General features: G+C 40.4%; 1 protein-coding gene across 1 annotated transcript in view; it reads left to right on the top strand.

The window, feature by feature from the left end:
* Positions 1 to 19,732, top strand: part of CPA6 (carboxypeptidase A6) — a 337,239-nt gene that overhangs the window by 255,491 nt on the left and 62,016 nt on the right. Inside the window, exons 5-6 of the mRNA XM_036742096.1 lie at positions 783 to 884; positions 1,767 to 1,871. Of these exons, the coding sequence (XP_036597991.1) occupies positions 783 to 884; positions 1,767 to 1,871 (207 nt within the window). The remainder of the gene's footprint in view (positions 1 to 782; positions 885 to 1,766; positions 1,872 to 19,732) is intronic.

Genomic DNA, 19,732 nt, shown 5'->3' with positions numbered 1-19,732 from the left:
GTCCAATCCACCCCTGAACCAAAATCTGCTCTACAGCATTCGGAGCTTTAGCACATTTAAAATTTCTCTCACAGAATCATTCCATGTTGACGTTCATTGTTCATTAATGATTCAGCTGCTACCTGCCCTTGCTTCCATCTCCTATACATCTATGCTAATTAGTCCTTTGTGTATCCTTGTTAGTCTCTTAAGTCCATTCTGTTTTTCCTCTTCATCAGAATTTCAGCTCTTCATGTTTTCAGAATTTCATTTGTAAGAGATTCCTATCCCTCCAGGGCCGACTTCCCTACGAAATTTTAGTCCCATGAGATCTTACCTACCCTTCCTCCAAAGAATAAAAGATGGTACAGATAAATATATTCCAGTCTTTGGGATCCATATTTTCCTGAAGTTGATTTCTACTTTTCACCCACTATCCATTTTGTGGAGAGAAGAAAATATCAAAAAGTTCTACCCATCAGGACATCCAGTACAACTTGATTAATTTGTCCTGCATAGCTATCTCTACAGCAAAACTGCCATTAATACATCAATGATCTATAATATTAGTGTGTCAGGCAGAAGGAATGCTTTAAAAACTAGGCCTAAAGAGGCATCATACTATTAAAAAAGCAGAAAATGAGATGGGATCAAATAGGTTGCCTAAAGTACAGGAGATTTTCTGTGTATGTCATGTTCCATGTGATAGTTCCTGCTGGCATTCTCTGTCCTCTTCACATTCTCCCCTTTCTGCCATAATTGTAATTGACTCTGACAGAATTTTTTTACTTTTGTGATTTTAGATTCAAAACTGGATGCATTATTTGAATAAAACCCACCCAGGCCTCATTCACATGTTTTCTATAGGAAAATCATATGAAGGAAGATCTCTTTTTATATTAAAGGTAAAAAAAAAAGAAATTGCTGTGTTCGATGGAATACATAGTGCCTACTTTTTTGGAAGAAATACTTATCAAAACATTCATCTTTTTCCACTTTGTCACAGGGCTGCTTGCTGAGGTGGGGGTGGAGGGCTCTACAATTCTCATATATTTGCAAAGTCAATCTCAACTGCTAATCTGGGAAAATTTTTACCATTAGGCTGTTGGATTATAACTAATTTTCCCCAACTGAAAGTTCCGGAAAAGCCTCTTCAATTGATGCATTTGGAAAATTAATGGTCTAGAAAATTGTGTGTTTTTTCAATGCTCAAGATGAACTTTTGGAGAGCTAGATATAGCTAAGACCTCCTCTGAATATCATGTCAGGGGCTATATATTGGATATTGAATTGGAAATCATCTAGCTCATGTAAGAAATAACTTTTAAAAAAGGTATATAAGGAAAAAACTGTCACCTGGTGCTTCCTTCATTTCATCTAGCTCAGCAAACTCCTACTAGTTTCTCCTTCATATTATGTCTTCCCCCCACAGCCAAGAAATGGGCTGATTTCTAAAGCATAGATGCCTCTTTGAGAAATTTTGTAGAAAAAAATGTTACTGCACAATCATAAAACCTGTATCAGTGTGTGACCCATGAGGCAATACTCAGAGAAAGAGACCATATTTGAGGAATATTTTTGGTTCTCTGATTTGTAAACTGGGCAGGATATTTTCTTCTTCTGCATAAAGTAGGCCTAGACTTCCTAGACAGATAGCAAATCCATTCCCCTTTTTGGTTGGTTATTCAACAAAATAAAGGTATACTGAAGAATGATTCTGAAATCTTGCTGTTGGTCACTGAATCAAAAAAGCCTGAGATGGTTATTATGAATACCTTTGTTTACAGCTGGGCAGAAGATCCCGGGCTTACAAAAGAGCTGTCTGGATAGACTGCGGTATTCATGCAAGAGAATGGATTGGTCCTGCCTTTTGTCAATGGTTCGTAAAAGAAGTAAGTTGAAACCTTTTTTTTTTTTTTTTTTTGCGATCCTTCTGTTTCAGAATTCATGGCCTATCAGTGTTTCCATGGGTGTTTATTCTCTCCAGGAGCAACAAAAGCAGAGTTTTAAAGCCAGTGGCAGTCAACTGAATGTTATGAAACTAAAGTAGCTGAAATATTTAAGATGCTATCGTCCCTAACTGAATTCCAGGAAATTGTCCCTTGTACAATATTCAGCTTCTCCTCCACATGGCTTTACACAGGCTGTCATTATTATTGATACATTTATTAATTAATTAATCTTTATTAATGAGGCCATGGAAGAACTTTTGTGCTTTACAGTGTCGCTCTGTTATTTACACATTTGCAAAAATGAGGTCCTTAAAACACATTAATGAATTATACTTTAATTCTGTAGCACTCTGTATTAGGCAAAGTTAATGCCATTTTCATCCAGACCTGCTCACTGGATTGAGGCAATTACTCATCCGCTAAATCTCTGAATCTCCACTCCCTAATCTTTTTAATCAGCATACATTAAGCACCATATGGAGAGAGAAAACACATGTATAAGATTCCTCCATTCAATACAGAACACTGTGCTACTTGTTATGTGGGCAGGCAAAATAATAAAATTAAATTAAAGGATGTAATCCCTGTCATCAAGGAGCTCCCCACCCCATGGGAAATAAGAATGTGAAAATATAGTAAGTACAGACAGAACAAGGGGCACATTGAGGAAAAGACCAGGAAAAGGGAAGCTTGCTAAAAAATAATTAGAATTTTGTTATGGTGATGTAGATGTAAATAGAGCTGGACCTGGCATCAGGAGACCTGGGTTTGAATTCTAGAGTCAATACTTATTTATTTTGCCATTTAGCTTCCTTGAGCTTCAGTTGACTCATCTGTAAAGCCACATAAGCACTAACTACATCATTTACTCATTCATTTAGCAAACATTTATTAAGTACCTGTCATTTTCCAGGCACTGTATTTTAGATCTAGGAAGACAGAAACGAAATGAAACAGACCCTACATTCAAGGTGCTTAAACAGATAAGTACTACAAAATACATACAAGGTAACACAGACAAGTAAACTCAAATCAATACATCAGATAAATACTAAATAGTTTTCAAGTTGGAGAGAATTGGTACCTGGAGTACAAGAGCAGTGCGTGTGACTAAGGAGATGCTTAATAAATGTTTTTTGATTGAATGATTAGTTGATTAATTGATTGAGGGGTGAGGAAAGACAGTTAGGTGGTGAAGCAATAGAGCACTGGGCTTGGAATCAGGAAGATTCATCTTCCTGAGTTCAGATCTGGCCTCAAACACTTACTAGCTGTGTGACCCCGGGCAAGTCACTTAACCCTCTTTGCCTCAGGTTCCTCATCTGTGAAGTGAGCTGGAGAAGGAAATAATAAAGAACTCCAGTACCTTTGCCAAGAAAACCCCAAATGAGGTAATGAAGAGTCAGACGTGACTGAATGAAAAGAAGAAGAAATGGCACTTAGGCTAAGAACTATTTTGAAGAAAGTACTTTGTAACCCTTACAGCACTATATAAATGAGTTATTATTCTATGAGCATGCAGTAGTTTCTTGGAAATGAATCTTGAAGTGAGTTTCAAAGATAGAAAGTAGTTTGACAATGTGACAAGGAGAGGGGTTTCCAGGCAGGGGAGTGATCTATATTGGTTTAGCAATGAGTGTAGCTGAATTTTATTTCTGGAAAGGTAACACGGGGTTAGTTCCTTCAAAGGATGGGCTAATTCCATTCTTTTTCTTACCATGGAATAAGTTAGGGGGAAATAAAGGGAAGAATTATCTTGATCTAAGCGACAACTCTGCTTGCCGTTTATTTCTTTCCTTATACCATTCAGTAAGATTCACTGAGCATGTTGATGTACCATAGTCCTGTACCATTCATTGAGTTTGTCGATGTGTCAGAGATGGGTCAGGGCATCTCCACAGGGAAACAGTCTACATCAGAATAGGACAATATCTCTGTTCATGAAGCACTCCCCAACACACACACACACACACACACACACACACACATCTCCCCTCACTTAACCTGACTTCTGCCATGGTACCCTGCCTCCTTCCTGACCCCCAAACCCCTACTGTTGCCTTAGTCGGCTGAGTAGTGCCAGCTGGATTAATGGATTAATGACAGGTAGCTTTTAGGTCAATGGATATATGAGTGTGTGGCAACCATGCAGGAAACTTTAAAGCAAAAGGAGACATAAGGCACTCCATTTCCCACCACCGCCCCCAGGGGTATCTGGGGCAGCAGTGCTGTCACATTCAGGACTTCCTCTCCGGCTGATATCATATTGCCCAACTCTGCATTCATAACTGGGGTATCTAGGTGGCACAGCGGATAGAATGCAGGGCCTGGAGTCAGAAAGACTCCTCTTTCTCAAATCTGTGTGACTCTGAGCAAGTCATTTAACCCTGTTTTCCTCAGTTTCCTCATCTATAAAATGATTTGAAGAAGGAAATGGCAAACCACTCCAGTATCTTTGCCAAGAAAGACTCCCCAAAGGGGTCATGAAGAGTCAGACACAACTGAAAAACAACTAAATAATAACATCCTTAACTGATGTAGGCACATGAAGAAAACCAACCAGATACAACAGCATATTGTACTTAAAAATGTATTGGCTTTGGAGACAAGAGACCTGGGTTTAAGTCCCTGCTGCCACTAACTAGCCAATTAACCTCTAGGAATTTCAGTTTTTCTCATCTACGAAATAAGGAAAAATAGTACTAGAATTATTAACCTCATAAGATTGTTGTAAAGATCAAGTGTAATATAGTATTGAGTGCTTTATAAACACATAACAATTCAATACACAGTCAGTCAATAAATACAGGCATGCCTTGTTTTATTGTACTTTGCTCTATTGAGCTTCACATATATTGTGTTTTTCCCAAATTGAAGGTCTGTGTCAAGCAAATCTATCAGTACCATTTTTCCAACAACATGTGCTTACATCATGTCTCTCTGTCACATATTGGCAATTTTTACAATTATTTCTAACTTTTTCATCATTATTATTATATCTGTGATCAGTGATCTTTGGTGTTACTGTTGTAACTGTTTTGGGGCACCATGAACCATACCCACATAAGACAGCGAATTTAATCAAGAAATGTTTTGTGTCTTCTGACTGCTCCACCCACCCACCACTCCCTCTCCTTGGGCCTCCCTATTGCCCGAGAAACAGCAATATTGAAATTAGACGAATAAAGACCCTACAATGGCCTCTAGGTTTTCAAGTGAAAGGAAGAATCAATGTGGCAAACTTCATCTTTGTCTTATTTTAAGAAATTGAGCTAACTGCCACAACCTTCAGCAACTACCACCCTACTCAGTCAGCAGGCACCAACATCGAAGCAAGACCCTCCCCTAGCAAAAAGATTACTACTCACTAAAGGCTCAGACAATCATTAGCATTTTTCAACAAAAAAGTATTTTTAATTAAGATGAATATACTGTTTTTTAAATGTAATACAATTGCACACAATATACTACAGCATAGCGTTCTGGTCGTTGTTGTTTATCCTTCTTTCTTGAAGAGGACCAATGACATCATAAGGGTGATGTATTGACTTGCACATGAATCAGATTTAAGCGAGACAGAACTGTGCAAAGTTGTCAGTCTCACTCTTTCCTCCACAGTCATTGGAGTCCAGTAGCAAGACGAAAGTCAACATGACTGGCAATGGCCCAGTTTGCAGTGGGTGACATTGGCCTTTCTAAATTAAAGTCTTTCCCAGATCTCAGTTTGTCTGAGGCAATGCCCATTCGATGACTAAATGCTAGGTAAACATAACTTTTATGTGCACTGGAAAACCAAAAAATTCATGTGACTCACTTTATTGCAAAATTCACTTTATTGTGGTGGTCTGAAACCAAACCCGCAATATCTCTGATGCATGCCTGTATTTATAAGCACCTACTACATTTCCAAGAAACATGCTAAGAGACAGTGCCTCCTTTCAAGGAGCTCACAGTCTAATGGGAGAGAAAATATGCAAACAACTATGTACAAACAAGATAGACTCAGGATAAATTAGAGATAATCAACTGAATGAAAGCATTAGAATTAAGGGGGAGATCAGGAAAGACTTCCCATTGAAGGTGGGATTTAGGGGAACTTGAAGGAAACCAGGAGGTAGAGATGAGGATGGAGAGAATCCTAAGCATGAGGAACAGTCAGTGAAAATGCCCAGAGTTGGAAGATGGAATACTTTATGTGAGAAACAGCAAGGCCAACATCACTGGATCACAGAGTGCATGGTAGGGTATAAAGTGTAAAAGATTGGAAGTGGGGTTTGCAGGTTGTGAAGGGATCTGAATGCCAGACGATTTTATATTTAATCCTAGAGAGAATAGGGAAGTACTGCAGTTTATGGAGGGTGGAGGATGACATGGTCAGACCTGCATCATCAGATGACTTTGGCAGCTGAATGAAGGGTGGGCTGGAGGGGAGAGAGACTTGTGGCAGGGAGGCCAACCGGCAGGCTATTACAATTGTCCAGTCATGAAGCGATGAGGGCCTATGCATGCCAAACATTACTGCAACACTTCTTATGTGCTGGCCACTGGGAGATTCAGGAACAAAACAAAGCAGTCCCTGCCCTTATGGAGCTTCTGATGGTCAGCTATTATCATAGATTATGTGACCTTACAGGTCCTTGCCACTCGAAGATACTATAATCCTGTTAACTATAACTCTATTTCACACCTGTGCTTGAAATAATCATTCTCAGGCTTTCCCTGACTTTGACTTCTCACACACACACACACACACACACACACACACACACAGCATGTCTGCATAAGCAATACAGTATCTTAAACAGTGCTAAAATCAGGCCATCTGTGTCCCCCTGGAACAAGTACCTTGGCTCTATGTGATTCTAACACTCTAAATCTAGATGCCAGACCTGGCCTATTTACACAGAAGCATCATTTCCACTTCCCTCTGTCTCCCCTTCAGAGTACTCCTGTGCCACCCCATATTGACTTTGTATGCCAGGAGAAATGGTACTCCCAGAACAGGGGCCCTCCTTACCTCCACACCTCCCCCCTCTCCTATCAGCATTCCTGCATCCCCATGGCATGCTCGAAGAGGCAGGGCATTGTATTAGGAAAAGCACCAGACCAAGATCAAGAGTCCTGGGTCCTAGTCCTGGCTTCACTACTAACTAGCTGTATAACCTTGAATGTTGATTTTCCTCTCTGGGCCTCAATTTAGTCATCTGCAGAACAAAAAGATTGGACTCGATTATCTCTGTGGTCCCTCCTAGCTCTAACATCCTGCAGTTCTCTGAACCTCCACTTGCCATTCTGGATCTCCCATGACCTTGGCCAAAACATCTAACCTCTCCAGGCCCAAATTCCCTTGTCAGTAAAATGAAAAACATCTGAGTGGTGTGATGAGCACCAGACCCGGAGTCAGGTAGACTTATTTTTGTGAGTTAAAATCCAATCTCAGATATTTATTAGTTGTGTGACCCTGGGCAAGTCATTTAACTCTGTTTGCTTTAGTTTCCTCATCTGTACAATGAGCTGGAGAAGAAAATGGCAAACCACGTTAGTATCTTTGCCAAGAAAACTCCAAATGGGATCACAAAGAGTCGGGCACAACTGAAATGACTGAACAACAACAACAAATGAAGAGGTTGGATTTAAGTGCCCCTGATGCACCTGCTAGCTTTGAATCTATAGTCCTAAGGGTCTGGGTGCCCCAATGAAGGAATAAAGAACACCAAAATCAGCAATTAGTATTTCTGAATGGGTCACCAGGCTGGAAAGCTTGTTTTCTTATTTATTTTTATTCACTTAAATAGAACTCATATTTCAAACAAAGAATCAACGGCTGCTAAATGGAGAACCCTGAAAAACAGGCCATCAGAAATGTAAATTACACCATGTATTTTTTTTTGCTTCATCTCTCAAACTGGCAGCTATCTAATTGTGTCAGAAAACACTCACTTCATTTTTCATGCTTTTTTTCCAATTTCTATACTTGCTATCTTCCTCCCTATTTCCTAACACTTGGAGTCTATCAAATTCTATTTTGGTCATGGTTAGGAGCTCCCACAAGCAAAAGAAAATTAAAATTAATTTGATGGATCAGGATTGGAAAATCTTTCTCTTGTAAATGATTGCCTATTATAAAAGTTGCAGAACCATAACTAACATTGTACTGTTATCCATGGTACTTTGTGATATTTTCTTTGGCTTTAGTAGAGTCAGTATTGAAATCACCAGATGCTCTCTTCCCTCTGGAAGTAGAAAGGAGTTTGGAGAAATGCTGCCCATTGGCAATAAAGTTTCCCAAAAAACCAGGCCAAGTTAGATATTACTAGCTAGAAGAGAAAGACAACTGGAGAATATGAACGAATGAGATCAAAAGAAGTGGCAAAAATCCAAAGAAAGACACCACCCAAAGGAAGTAGAACAGAGGCCTGAGGAAGTTGGAGGAGTTATGGGCTATCAACCCAGAGGAGTTTTTAGAGGAACAAAAAAAGGAAGAACCTCCAGAAAGTCAGAAAGTAGATTTGAGATAGTGAAAATTAGCAGTCTTATAAAAATTAAATAAAATTATGAAATTGAATAGAAAAAAGGTGATTTTCCCATTCCTGGAAGATTTCTATATCATTCTCCAACAAGTGTTTTGTTGTTGTTTCTAGTCAGCATGAGACTTTATGAGGGATGAAGACAAAATATAGAGTGTTGTCTGTTCCCCCAAAGAACCTACAATCTAGGTGTAAAAATAGGAGAAAGTACCAAGTAAAGCGTGAAATTGTGCAGTACAGGGTAGAAGTGCTATAAAAATTATAGGCAGAGGAATCAATGAGGGTCAGAGAACAGAAAGCTTTATGGAAGAGATGGAACTTAAAGTGGACCTTAGAGGAAAGGTAGGATTTAAATCCAAAGAGTAACAACAGGGTCAGAGGCATAGAGCTAAGATAGAACCCCATGTCTGAGAAAGCGAAATGATAACCCATTTTAGACTATAGGGATAGTAGTTGGATATGCAACTACAAGGTGAGGTCGGCCATGATTTACTCTTAGGAACTAAACAGAAGTATTTGTTTATTACGTAAAAGAAAATTGGAAGCCATTAAGCAAGCAAATGACATGATGAAAGCCATGTTTCAGCATAATAGAGAACTGTCCAATAAGCCCAGTCCTTCTGAGCATGTGCAGAGTACCACTGATACAATTCCCCTAGGGACCCTGATTCCAGAATTGTCATGATGGAATGGAAGGTTTAGTGCTTTAGGCAGACTTTGGAACATTCATAGACTTTCTGTAACTGATTCCAGTGTGCTAACCACATGTTAAATAGCTTCCCTTCGAATGGCTGTAGTTGTAGAATCAGAACTGGGGCCTTCAAGGCAGTATTACTTAGCCTAGGCTTCTCTCTTGTTTTGACCTCCTTTTTTTGGCTGACTTCTTCCTGAAAGTTGGAATCTGGTGAAAGACTGCTGTGCTGAGAGAAGCCTTGGGACTTCTTCCAATGAATTCAAGTCTCAGTTCTTCTCCTGCCCGGGCATTTGTTCTTTCATTTCAGGAGAAAGATGTTGGAGGTTACAACCGTGGGAGTTTCAAAAAGTCACTATTGCAAGCCATCTTGGAAACCAGGAGTCTGGAAATCTAGGAGTTCAGAACTTTTGAACTCTGGGAGTCTGGGAATTGAGTCAATTATGGGTTTTATAGCCAACCCATCAGTACCTGAGATAAGAATTCATTTAGCAGATATTGATGGGCTGCTATACAGAAATCGTATTAAGTCTGAGTCCATTCTTCCCAGAGATTGAGGTGGAACTGTAGGCAATTTTGAAAAAGGCTTATATTTAACACATGGTTAACAGACTGAGTCCAGTCACAGAATTTCTATAGATACTCCACAGCCTCCCCAAGATACTTCCATTACATGTCATGAAGACTTTCTCAAAATCAATCTCTCCCTTCTCTGGAACTGCATCAGTGGCACTCTGTGTATATACATAAAGACTGGAACCACTGGCTAAACCCCATTACATTACAAAGACAAGCTGGGCAGTCATATGCAGGATTGTAAAAAGCCTGGAATTACAACATCCATCTAGGAAGCTCTCATAATAATCAAAACATAAAGACATGTAAATTAATTTTTAAAAAGAGCCCTAGAAACAGAAAAAATGAAGATGATCAATATCTCAAAGGAAAAAAAAAGATCAATCACCAAATACTGATGTAATATTAATTAAGATGGGACTTTTTTACCATTTTCTCTTTTAGCATTTATTTAATCAAGTGCCCTTGATGAGTCTGGCCTTTGTTTCTTTGATTAAATTAGGAGTCTTTGATGACCTCCTTGCCTCGAGGGAAAGCCTGTTTTGAATGGGTTTGAGTGACATGCTTGTAATGCCAGATGCTTTTAGTCACATGGGTTTGAGTCACACATTGTGACTCACCTCTGACCCTGAACAAGATATATAAACCCAGAGGTTGGCATTCTCCCTTGGGGCTTTTACTCATGGAGAAGCATTGATGTGGAGACTCTGGGCAGCTGTCACTAAGAGCTCCCCTCCCCTCCCCCGCACCCCACTTGTAAACCCAGATGTTGGTGCTTTCCTGGTCACTATGAGTTGTGGTTTGGTCTACTTATATTGTATATATTTGTAATTTGTTTTTATTTGCTCTGAAGCTCAGGTTACTGGCTCTTCCTCCTGAACCAAGTGAATGGTATTTGCATGTTGGATGAAAGTAGGATTGTTAGCCCCTTAACGTTGCTTTCCTTAGTAAAGCAGATCAAAGAACCTGTGTTAGCAGCCCTTCTGTATGCTGGTTGTTGTTGGTTTTACACAGCCACGGCAGCTGCTAGCACGACTGTTGCTACAACTGCCTGAGCCCTGCTTCTGTATAAGGAGGCCCCCATGCTGGTCAATGAAAAGGAAACAAAGGGAAAAGCTTTGTCTATCATTGAGAAGTTTGCAGTCTGATTGGGGAAGAAAGACCAATCTAAAGGCCAATCTAATCTAACAAGCTTTTTTAGGTACCCAAGGTTTTGTCTTATCTCTGTGTCTCCGTCTCTGTCTCTGTGTGTCTCTGTGTGTGTGTGTGTGTGTGTGTGTGTGTGTGTGTGTGTGTCTCTCTCTCTCCCTCTCACTTTCTCCCTCTCTCTCTGTAAATTCTTCAGCATCCATTGGTCAATGAATTTATTCATCATCTCTGTCAAGATGACTCCCAGATCTATACATCTAGCCCAGTCTTCCCCCTAATTTGCAGTCCTGAATCATTCATTGACTATTGGACAATTCAAATGGTATTTCCCAGAGATATCCTAAACCCATCATTTCTAAAACCGAACTCATTTTTCTCCTAAACACTCCCCTCTTCCAGACTTTCCTATTTCTGTCTAAGCCCACTACCATTCTTCCAGTGTCCCAGAGTCGTGATGGTGGCATTTCCTGGATTCTTCTATTTCCTTCATGCCATATATCCGTTGCCAATAATCAGTTGCCAAATTTGCCCTTTCTACATTCACAGCATCTTTCATGTCTGATCCCTTCTCTCTACTCATGGAGCTACCATCTTAGTTCAAGCCTTAGCTCCCCTTTCACCTAGATTATTTCAATACTGTCCCTATTGTTTTCCCTGCCTCAAGTCTCTCCCCACTCCACTTCATCTGACTCACTATTGCCAAAGCACTTTTCCTCACCTGTAGATCTGATCATGTATCTCCCCTATTCAACCAACTCCATTGGCTTCCTAATGCTCTAGGATAAAACATGAACTTCTCTCTTTAGCTTTTAAGGCTCTACATAAGCTGGCCCCTGCCTATCTGTCTAGACTCATTGGACATTACTCCCCCTTCTGCACTCTATGATTCAACCAAACCTGCTTTCTCTGTTCCTCATTCATGACACTCTTTCTCTGTCACCTCTGTGTCTTTGCACTGGCTGTCTCTCATGCCTAGAATGCACTCTCTCTTTACCTCTGCTGCACAGTTCTCTGTCTTTCTTTAAGAGGCAGCTTAGGCACCACCTTCTTCATGGAATCTTTCCTAATCTCAACTTCTCTCCCTCCCAGACTACCTTGTATTTAAATATTTTGTATATGTGTGTTAATGTTCATATTTATGTTGTATGTGTAGATAGATAGATAGAGGTATATAGATACATATATATCTATAGATGGATGAATGGATGGACAGACAGACAGACAGATAGATAGATAGATGGGAAGCTAGGTGGTACAGTGGATAGAGCACCAGGCCTGGAATCAGGAAGATCTGAGTTTAAATCCAGCCTCATACATTAGTTGTATAACCCTGAGCAAGTCACTTAACTTCAACTTGCCTCAGTTCTTCATCTGTAAAATGGGGATACACTGGAGAAGGAAATGGCAAACTACTCCAGTATCTTTGCCAAGAAAACCCCATGGCTTTGTCCATGGGGTCACATAGAATCAGACACAATTGAGCTACTGAACAACAACAAATGTGTTTATATACATATTTGTCATCTCACCTATTTAAATTTAAGAGATAGTTGCTTTCTTTGTAATTATATCCCTCGTGCTTAGCACAGTGCCTGATATATGACAGGCACTTGATAAATGCTTGCTGATTGATTGACTGCTTGCAAGATATGATGCCAGGCACTGGTGCTACCAAGGCAAAACAAATATCAATCTCTGCCCTTAAGGAACTTATATTTGGGAGGTGAAGGCACACACAAGATGATTATCAGAGAGAAAATACACTAACAACTAAGGAGATAGAATGTGGAATGAAACAGATAAAAGAGTCACTAAGTCCAAAGTTGAGACCCCATGTGACTGAATGAGTATTGACGCAATTGACAGAAAAAAGGAAACTTATCACATGTTTTTCAGAACCATTTTGCTTAGTATTATTTATCTTCAGTTAGCTAGAGTACTAGGTAGGTGAAATAATAAATCAAAAGGGAATAAGGGAGCATTTAATTAACATATGGAGAAGATTCAGACAAAACCAATGTGCTAAAAATAGACCAACTCTCTCAAACCATCTTTTCCCTCTTCCTTTTCAAATCCCCAGTTTGATTGCTTCCGTGTTGTATCTGCCTGCCCTCAGACCTACTCAGATTCCTCTTGAAACACCTCTGGTACCCAGCAATGACCCCACCCCCTCTCCCACATCCTCACACATTTCTGATGCTAATTACATGATTCAATAAGAGAGGCTAACCGGGAAAAGAGGAAGATTTAGGAATGTAATGGTTGAGATTCTGAGAAAACGTTAGAGCTTGAGGGTAGGCAGAAGAAATATTACAGTTTGGTTTAGTTAAATATACCTTTTGGATGTGGCCTATAGTTCCCTCACTATTTTTTTATATGAGACTTAGATTTCATTGTTTCTGATGCTGAGAGAATTGTGTTTGTCTCATCTGTCAGAATCACCCCTAAGTGTGTAAAACAATTTCTGCCTGATTCACTTTCAGCAGTTTCCTATCGCCAACCTCTCAGATTGAGTATTCCAAATGGGCTGGTATTGTGTTGGCCCATGAGTTATTTGTAGCATTAATTCTTGGCTCAGATAATTCTGCATTGCCAAGAAAAAGTTCACTATCGCCTTTGTTTCATAGATCGTTTTTGAAAGTAAGCCAAAAAGCACAAATTGAAGACGCAAGACAATGGAACTGAGCTAACCCAATAGTGCCTGTCATATATTCATTCAAAGCTTTTAGAAACAGTAGCCTGTTAAAATCCCATAGAGACAGGCAGAGCACTTTGGGAAGGAAGAGTCTATCAGTTAAAATTTGCTATCTTAAAGAAGGAAATGTGCCAAAAGTGGAAGAAATATAGAGGTAGTCTATCACCTATAATGGAAGCTATGGGATTTATGATTAGAGCCAAGACAAGGAGAAGAATGGGAGAAAAACTTTAAATTCTCTCCTGATGTGAAACCTTCCAACACCAGGCAATTCCCACCAGCTCTGATCTTTGCCGAAATCATCTTTACCCTGAAATGAAACATGAAATTGATAGAGGTTAGCTCCCACCTCACTTACAAGTAGAGCCTGAATACTGCTTTTCCTCCATGGACAAGCTTCATTCAAAATCACAGTTCATAAGCTCATGCTCATGTCTTTGCTTTTTCTCTGGTAAGTCAGAGGACACCACTAATCCAAAGAAAAAGGATTTAATGAAATTTCATTTTAAAAAACACTTAAAATAGAGCATTCCTCCAAAAACCTGGGGCATACTGTCCCACAAATATATATTGTATTCTGATGGAAGATGGACCATAGATGGGGATCATGAATGGGAAGAGTGAGAAACATAGGGATCACCTGTAATGGGCAACAGCATGAAGGACACATTTGGCCAAGGGACACAAGTCACATCCCTGACTCTATAGAGCCACCAATATCTTCTAATGATGTCATCATACTGCTGTCACTGGTCCTACTCAGTAGATATAGCATCTTCCCTAGGAGTGTTACTCCTCTGGGTTCTGCTAGTCTGGTCCTCACTGGTGTAATATTAATGAGTTAGGAAGATCTTTCCCACCCATTAATAGGCCTAGTGACCTGCTTTGAGCCCTGGCCCAGATCACAGCTGTGACACATCCTGAGTCACAGAGCCTATTGGGGGAGGGAAGCTTGCTTGAGGGAAGCTTGTTTGTAAGACGGCTTTCACACCTTTTGCTAATTTCTAGTTAGGCACTGAGTCACAAGGATTGTGATGTCTTCTGGCTCTGAGAAGTGTATATATACCCTGAGTTGATATTTGCTTTGGGGGCTCGCTTATGAGAAGGATCTTTTGATTCCCTAGGCAAGACTCTGAGTAGCCATATGTTCAGATCCCCCCACTGCTCAGATGTAAAGTCTCTGTAGATCCAGTGGTGTATGTAAAGTGTATAGTAATATTGCTTTGATTCAGGCAGTCAGAGCCCTGTCTGTTGGTCTTTGTGCTAATTTCTCTGCTTGTATTTTCTCTGACATTCAGGGTGCTGACTTTTCCCCTGAACTAGTGAATGTAATTAAAGAAGATTGTTGACCCCTTAAAAAGCTATCTTTCCTAGTATAGCAGATCAAAGAACCTGTGCTAGCGAGCCATCCCAGGTATGCTAGGGTGCTTGCTATAACAACTGGTCTCAGCTGAGTGGCACTAGACTCATAGACTCAGACTTGACTAGTCAAGCCAAATCAGCATCAGCTTCAGACTACCTGGGTGTAGTGGCTAGAAATCTCCCAACTAAGGGTGGAATAATAGCCTTTTAGTTATAGCCACCAAATGCAGCTGACAAATGTCAAGAAGAGCACTCCTAGACTGAAATTAGGTCTTTACTTTTCAACTCTTATATTGAATGAGAGATCAAAGATCTGTGAGTTGATTCCTAGTATGCCAGAACAAAAAATAAGAAATCAAGGTTTACCAATCTAACTCATATTTCTGTCTTTTTTATGTTTATCTGTCAGTGACAAAGCCTGTTGGTTGCACTTTGGCCAATGAAAAACAGACTGCCTACATGTAAATATGCTGTTTTTATTGTACCTCCATGTCATAGGCCAGGCTTGGTCCCAAATGATAGGCTATGATACAGGACTCAACACTTACTCTAAAGTAAGGAATCATTCATAGTAAATAGTCACACTAGTAAACAGTATTTTTGTGTCTTTTGAATTGTTGGAATCAAGAATTTATGTTTTCAAAGACGTAGGATAGAAAAAGTTAGGCGTCTCAGAGTTTAGAAGGCTTCTCCAGAGTAAGAGAAGAATCCACGATAAGAAAGAGGTGTCTTAGTATAAGATCCATGTCCTCAGGTTGATGTACAATCACCTCTCCCAGAGGACTATCTATAAATAAATGAAAGTGAGGCCTCTTTTCATCCTGCTTTAGTTTTTGTGAACGTTAAGTTTAGGGAAATAAGTCCTCAAACCTAGGGATGAAAACCAGAGGTTTTGGTTGAAAAAATGTGACATTGCTACATGTAGACTAAAAATAAAATAGAGCTTTCTAAGAAGAGTATCTAAGGCACATGTGCAAAATGTGCTAAGTAAAAGGGAATACGTGGATAATTGAGAAGATAACTAATCCCTTCGCAACACTGATAATTAGATATAAAATCTGCCAAGTACTTGATTAGGCAAATAAAATTTCAAATTTAATTACATAATAGAAAATAGCTCATCATGAGGAAAATTATCTGCATTTTAAATTACATATCTTTTTATCTATAAGATAAATACAGTACTTTGATTCCTCTCTTGCTACCTGTATTTCCCCTAAATGGGAACAGACCTCCTCAGAACACATAAGACAGAGATATAGCAATGGGAGTTGGGTTGTAGAAAATGAATTGTCAGTGTTTGAACTCATTCAGCCATACAGGCGTGGGAACAAAGTGTCTGCCAGTGACTGTTCTCCACTATCCAGACTGACATGGTGCTAATAGATAACTATAGGCATATATCTTTTCAAGCAAAATCACGCAACTCACACCCATCAGTTCAATGAACTAAGAAATATCCCCAAGGAGATTATTACAGCATGGCCAGTCAGGGGTAAACAACTAATGCTGAGTCAAGCACAACAAGTAATCAGGTATTTTCCATTCAGGCTCAAGAAAGGGATGTACATGAACTACATCATGGAGTCACACAGAAAAAAATCTAAGTACTATCTGTCTTAGAGCAGGCATCCTTATCTGAACAACTGTGTGACAAGTAATCTTAGGAGTAAACAATTCCAAGAATAAGAAAATCATTCTGGGTATACCAAAGTCCAAGGACAGTTCTGAGAATTAGCCAGGCAGGTATCCATGAAATGGGGAAATGGAGAGGAGGGTACTGTTAAATCAGAAAATGGGGTCAATATGACAAAAACCTGCCCCTGTAGGTTTCCGTGTCCAATATTATATTCTAGGTGAGACAATGGATAGAGAACTGGACCTGGAGTCAGGAGGACCAAAGTTCAAAGCCTGCCTCAAAGCCTTTTGTAACCTGCCCTACCCTGTTACACCTTATACTCCCTCACCCACATACTCTATGATCCAGTGACACTGCCCTCCTTGTGATTCCTTAAATAAGACCCTCCCATGTCCCAACTGCAAATATTTTCACGGGCTGTCCCCATTGCCTAGAAATCTCTCCCTTTTCACTGCTACCTCCTGAGTTCCCTGATTTCTTTCAAGTCCCAGATAAATTCCAACTTCCAAAAGGAAGACTTTCCTGATTCATCTTAATGCCTTCCCTCTGTTGATTATTTCTAATTTATACTGTATATAATTTGTTTGCCCATCGTTGTTTGCATGTTGTCTCTCCCATTAAATTATGAGCTCCCTGAGAGCAGGGATTGTCTTTTCCTTTCTTTGTGTCCTCAATGCTTAGCACAGTGCCTGGAACAGAGTAGACACTCGAGAAATATTTATTGACTGACTTAATGGCCCTAACCTCAATCTTCTTCAGTTTTTTCACCTGTAAAATAGATATAATAGCACGTACCTCCCATAGATGTTATAAAGCTCAAATGAGATGATATTGGTAAAGCACTTTGTAAACCCAAAGCACTATATAAATGTTAGCTATTATTATTATATCTAAGCTACATGGACAACATGAAGAGACATCATGGGGTCATAGGACTTGGCTTAAAGCAGAACAGGACTTTAAAGATTATGTCATCCAATTGCTTGATCTTACAGAAAAGGAAACTGAGACCCAGGGGTGTTAACTGACTTTGTCAAGGTCACATGAGTATACAGGAATAGACCCTAGTGCCCAGAGTCACAGCGATAGTAAGTAGCACAGCAATCTAAAGTTCCAAAAATCAAATCAAGCATTTATTAGGTGGCAGGCACTGTGTTAAGCACTGGGGACACAAAAAGAAATTCAGAAATATTCCCTGCCTTCAAGGAACTTGTATTCTAATGAGGTAAGTGGACTTATCCACAGCATTCAGAATTTCTCCATTTGCTGTAACCAGTGGTTCCACATACGGACGGTGTAGTACTGGCTGGTGGAGAACCTCTGTTTTCTTGGTGTTGTCAGGCCAAAATTAGCACAAACAGCAGAGAATAGATCCATACTCTGTTGCATCTTGGCCTCACAAGCTGCATTGAGTGCATAATCATCAGGAAACAAACAGTTGTACACCATCTCCCTCCACTTTGGTCTTGGCTTGTAGCCTTTTCAAATTAAATAATTTACTGTTAATGCGTAGCTGACCTTCCTGCAAGTTTCACCCTCATTGAAGGCATCTGAGAACATTGCTGAAAAAACCATCCTAAAAAGCGTGGGAGCAAGCACACAGCCTTGTTTCACTCATTGGGTGACCGGGAAAGATCAAGAGATTCGTCCATTATCCAGAAACTGTGTAACTGTGCCATCATGGAACTAGAGAACGAAATCAATGAACTTCTCCAGTCAAGCAAATTTTGCCATGATCTTCTCCAAGCCCTCACAATTAACAGCATCAAAGGCCTTGGTCAGATTGACAAATGTTGTACATAGACCTTCGTTCTGCTCCTGACATATCTCCTGGAATTGTCAGGCAGCAAACACCATATGGACTGTTCCTCAGCCCTTTAGGAAGCCACACTGGCTCTTGGGCTGTTTTAACAACCCAGCTAGCAGCTTCGGTGGGGGTGTAAGATCCCTCCCCCACAGCCGGCACCCAGGGGGCTGCCGGGAAAGCACAAGTTCTTTTTATCTGCTTAAACAAGGAAAGCACGGTGAAGGGGTTGACCAGCTTACTTTAATCCAGCATTCAGTTAGCATACAATCATTTAGTTCAGGGGAAAAACGCCAGCATTCAGTTAGCATTCAGTTAGTTCAGGGGAGCACACAGACAAGCATCAAGAGACAGACCAAATACAGATTCTTTGACTTACTTCAGGGGAAAAAACCAGCACCCTGAGGTTCAAAACATTCATTTAGTTCGGGGGAAAAACAAACCAGCACCCCAAACCTCAAAACCAAAATACAAACGAATTACAAATATCAACAGACAGACCAAATACAATTCATAGTTACCAACATCTGGGCTCAGCCCGAGAGCAAGGGCTGGCCCAGAGTCACACTTGCTTGCCGCTGCTTCCCACACCAACCGGAAGAGGAAAAAGAGCTCTTCAAGCTGTCCTCTCCCCTCTTATAGGGCGTTCGACATCATCAAACACCGCCTGAATGACCAGGGCCGATTGGTTCTTGACTTGGCCCCTCCCCCTAGCGTAGACTGGGTTCTGGAGCTAACACCTCCCCTCAGCCAGCCCCATGACTCATCACACAGGAAGTTCTGATTCCTGGTATGGTTGCTGAACTTCCTGCCCCGGAAGAGCAAGCCACAGCGTCCAGAGGCTCAATGAGGTAAGCTGAGTCACTTAAAGAAAACAAAAGCCATTCCTCTTACATGGGCAGATGATTATCTTCCAGGTGAAGGATGAGCCTATTAAGGAGGACTCTGGCAAGAATCTTGCTGACAATTACTAGGAAAGAGACCCCCACCCCCAGACTATATTGTCACAGGACAGTCTAATTCCTTTTCCTTTTATAGAGGTAGCCAGTGGAGGCATCCTTGAACTCCTAAGGGATAACCTCCTCTTGTCATATAACCCAGAAGATTTTAGTCAGCTTTTGTATGAGCAGTGAACCGCCTGCCTTGTGAATCTGAGCTGGAATTAAATCATCACCAGGCTCTTTGCCACACAAGAGGAGCCTAATGACATTCAAAACCTCTTTTTCAGTTGAAAGTTTGGCTAGAGAAGGTTTGACTTCAGAATGAGATGTATGGTCAATGGCTTCAGCATTGGTTGATGACAATCTGTTGAGAACACTATGGAAATGTTCAGCCCATCTCTCCAGGATCATGTCTTT

Source organism: Trichosurus vulpecula, chromosome 1, assembly GCF_011100635.1.
Source record: "Trichosurus vulpecula isolate mTriVul1 chromosome 1, mTriVul1.pri, whole genome shotgun sequence".
Taxonomy (NCBI): Eukaryota; Metazoa; Chordata; class Mammalia; order Diprotodontia; family Phalangeridae; genus Trichosurus; species Trichosurus vulpecula.
This window is presented reverse-complemented; position numbering and strand designations above follow the sequence as displayed.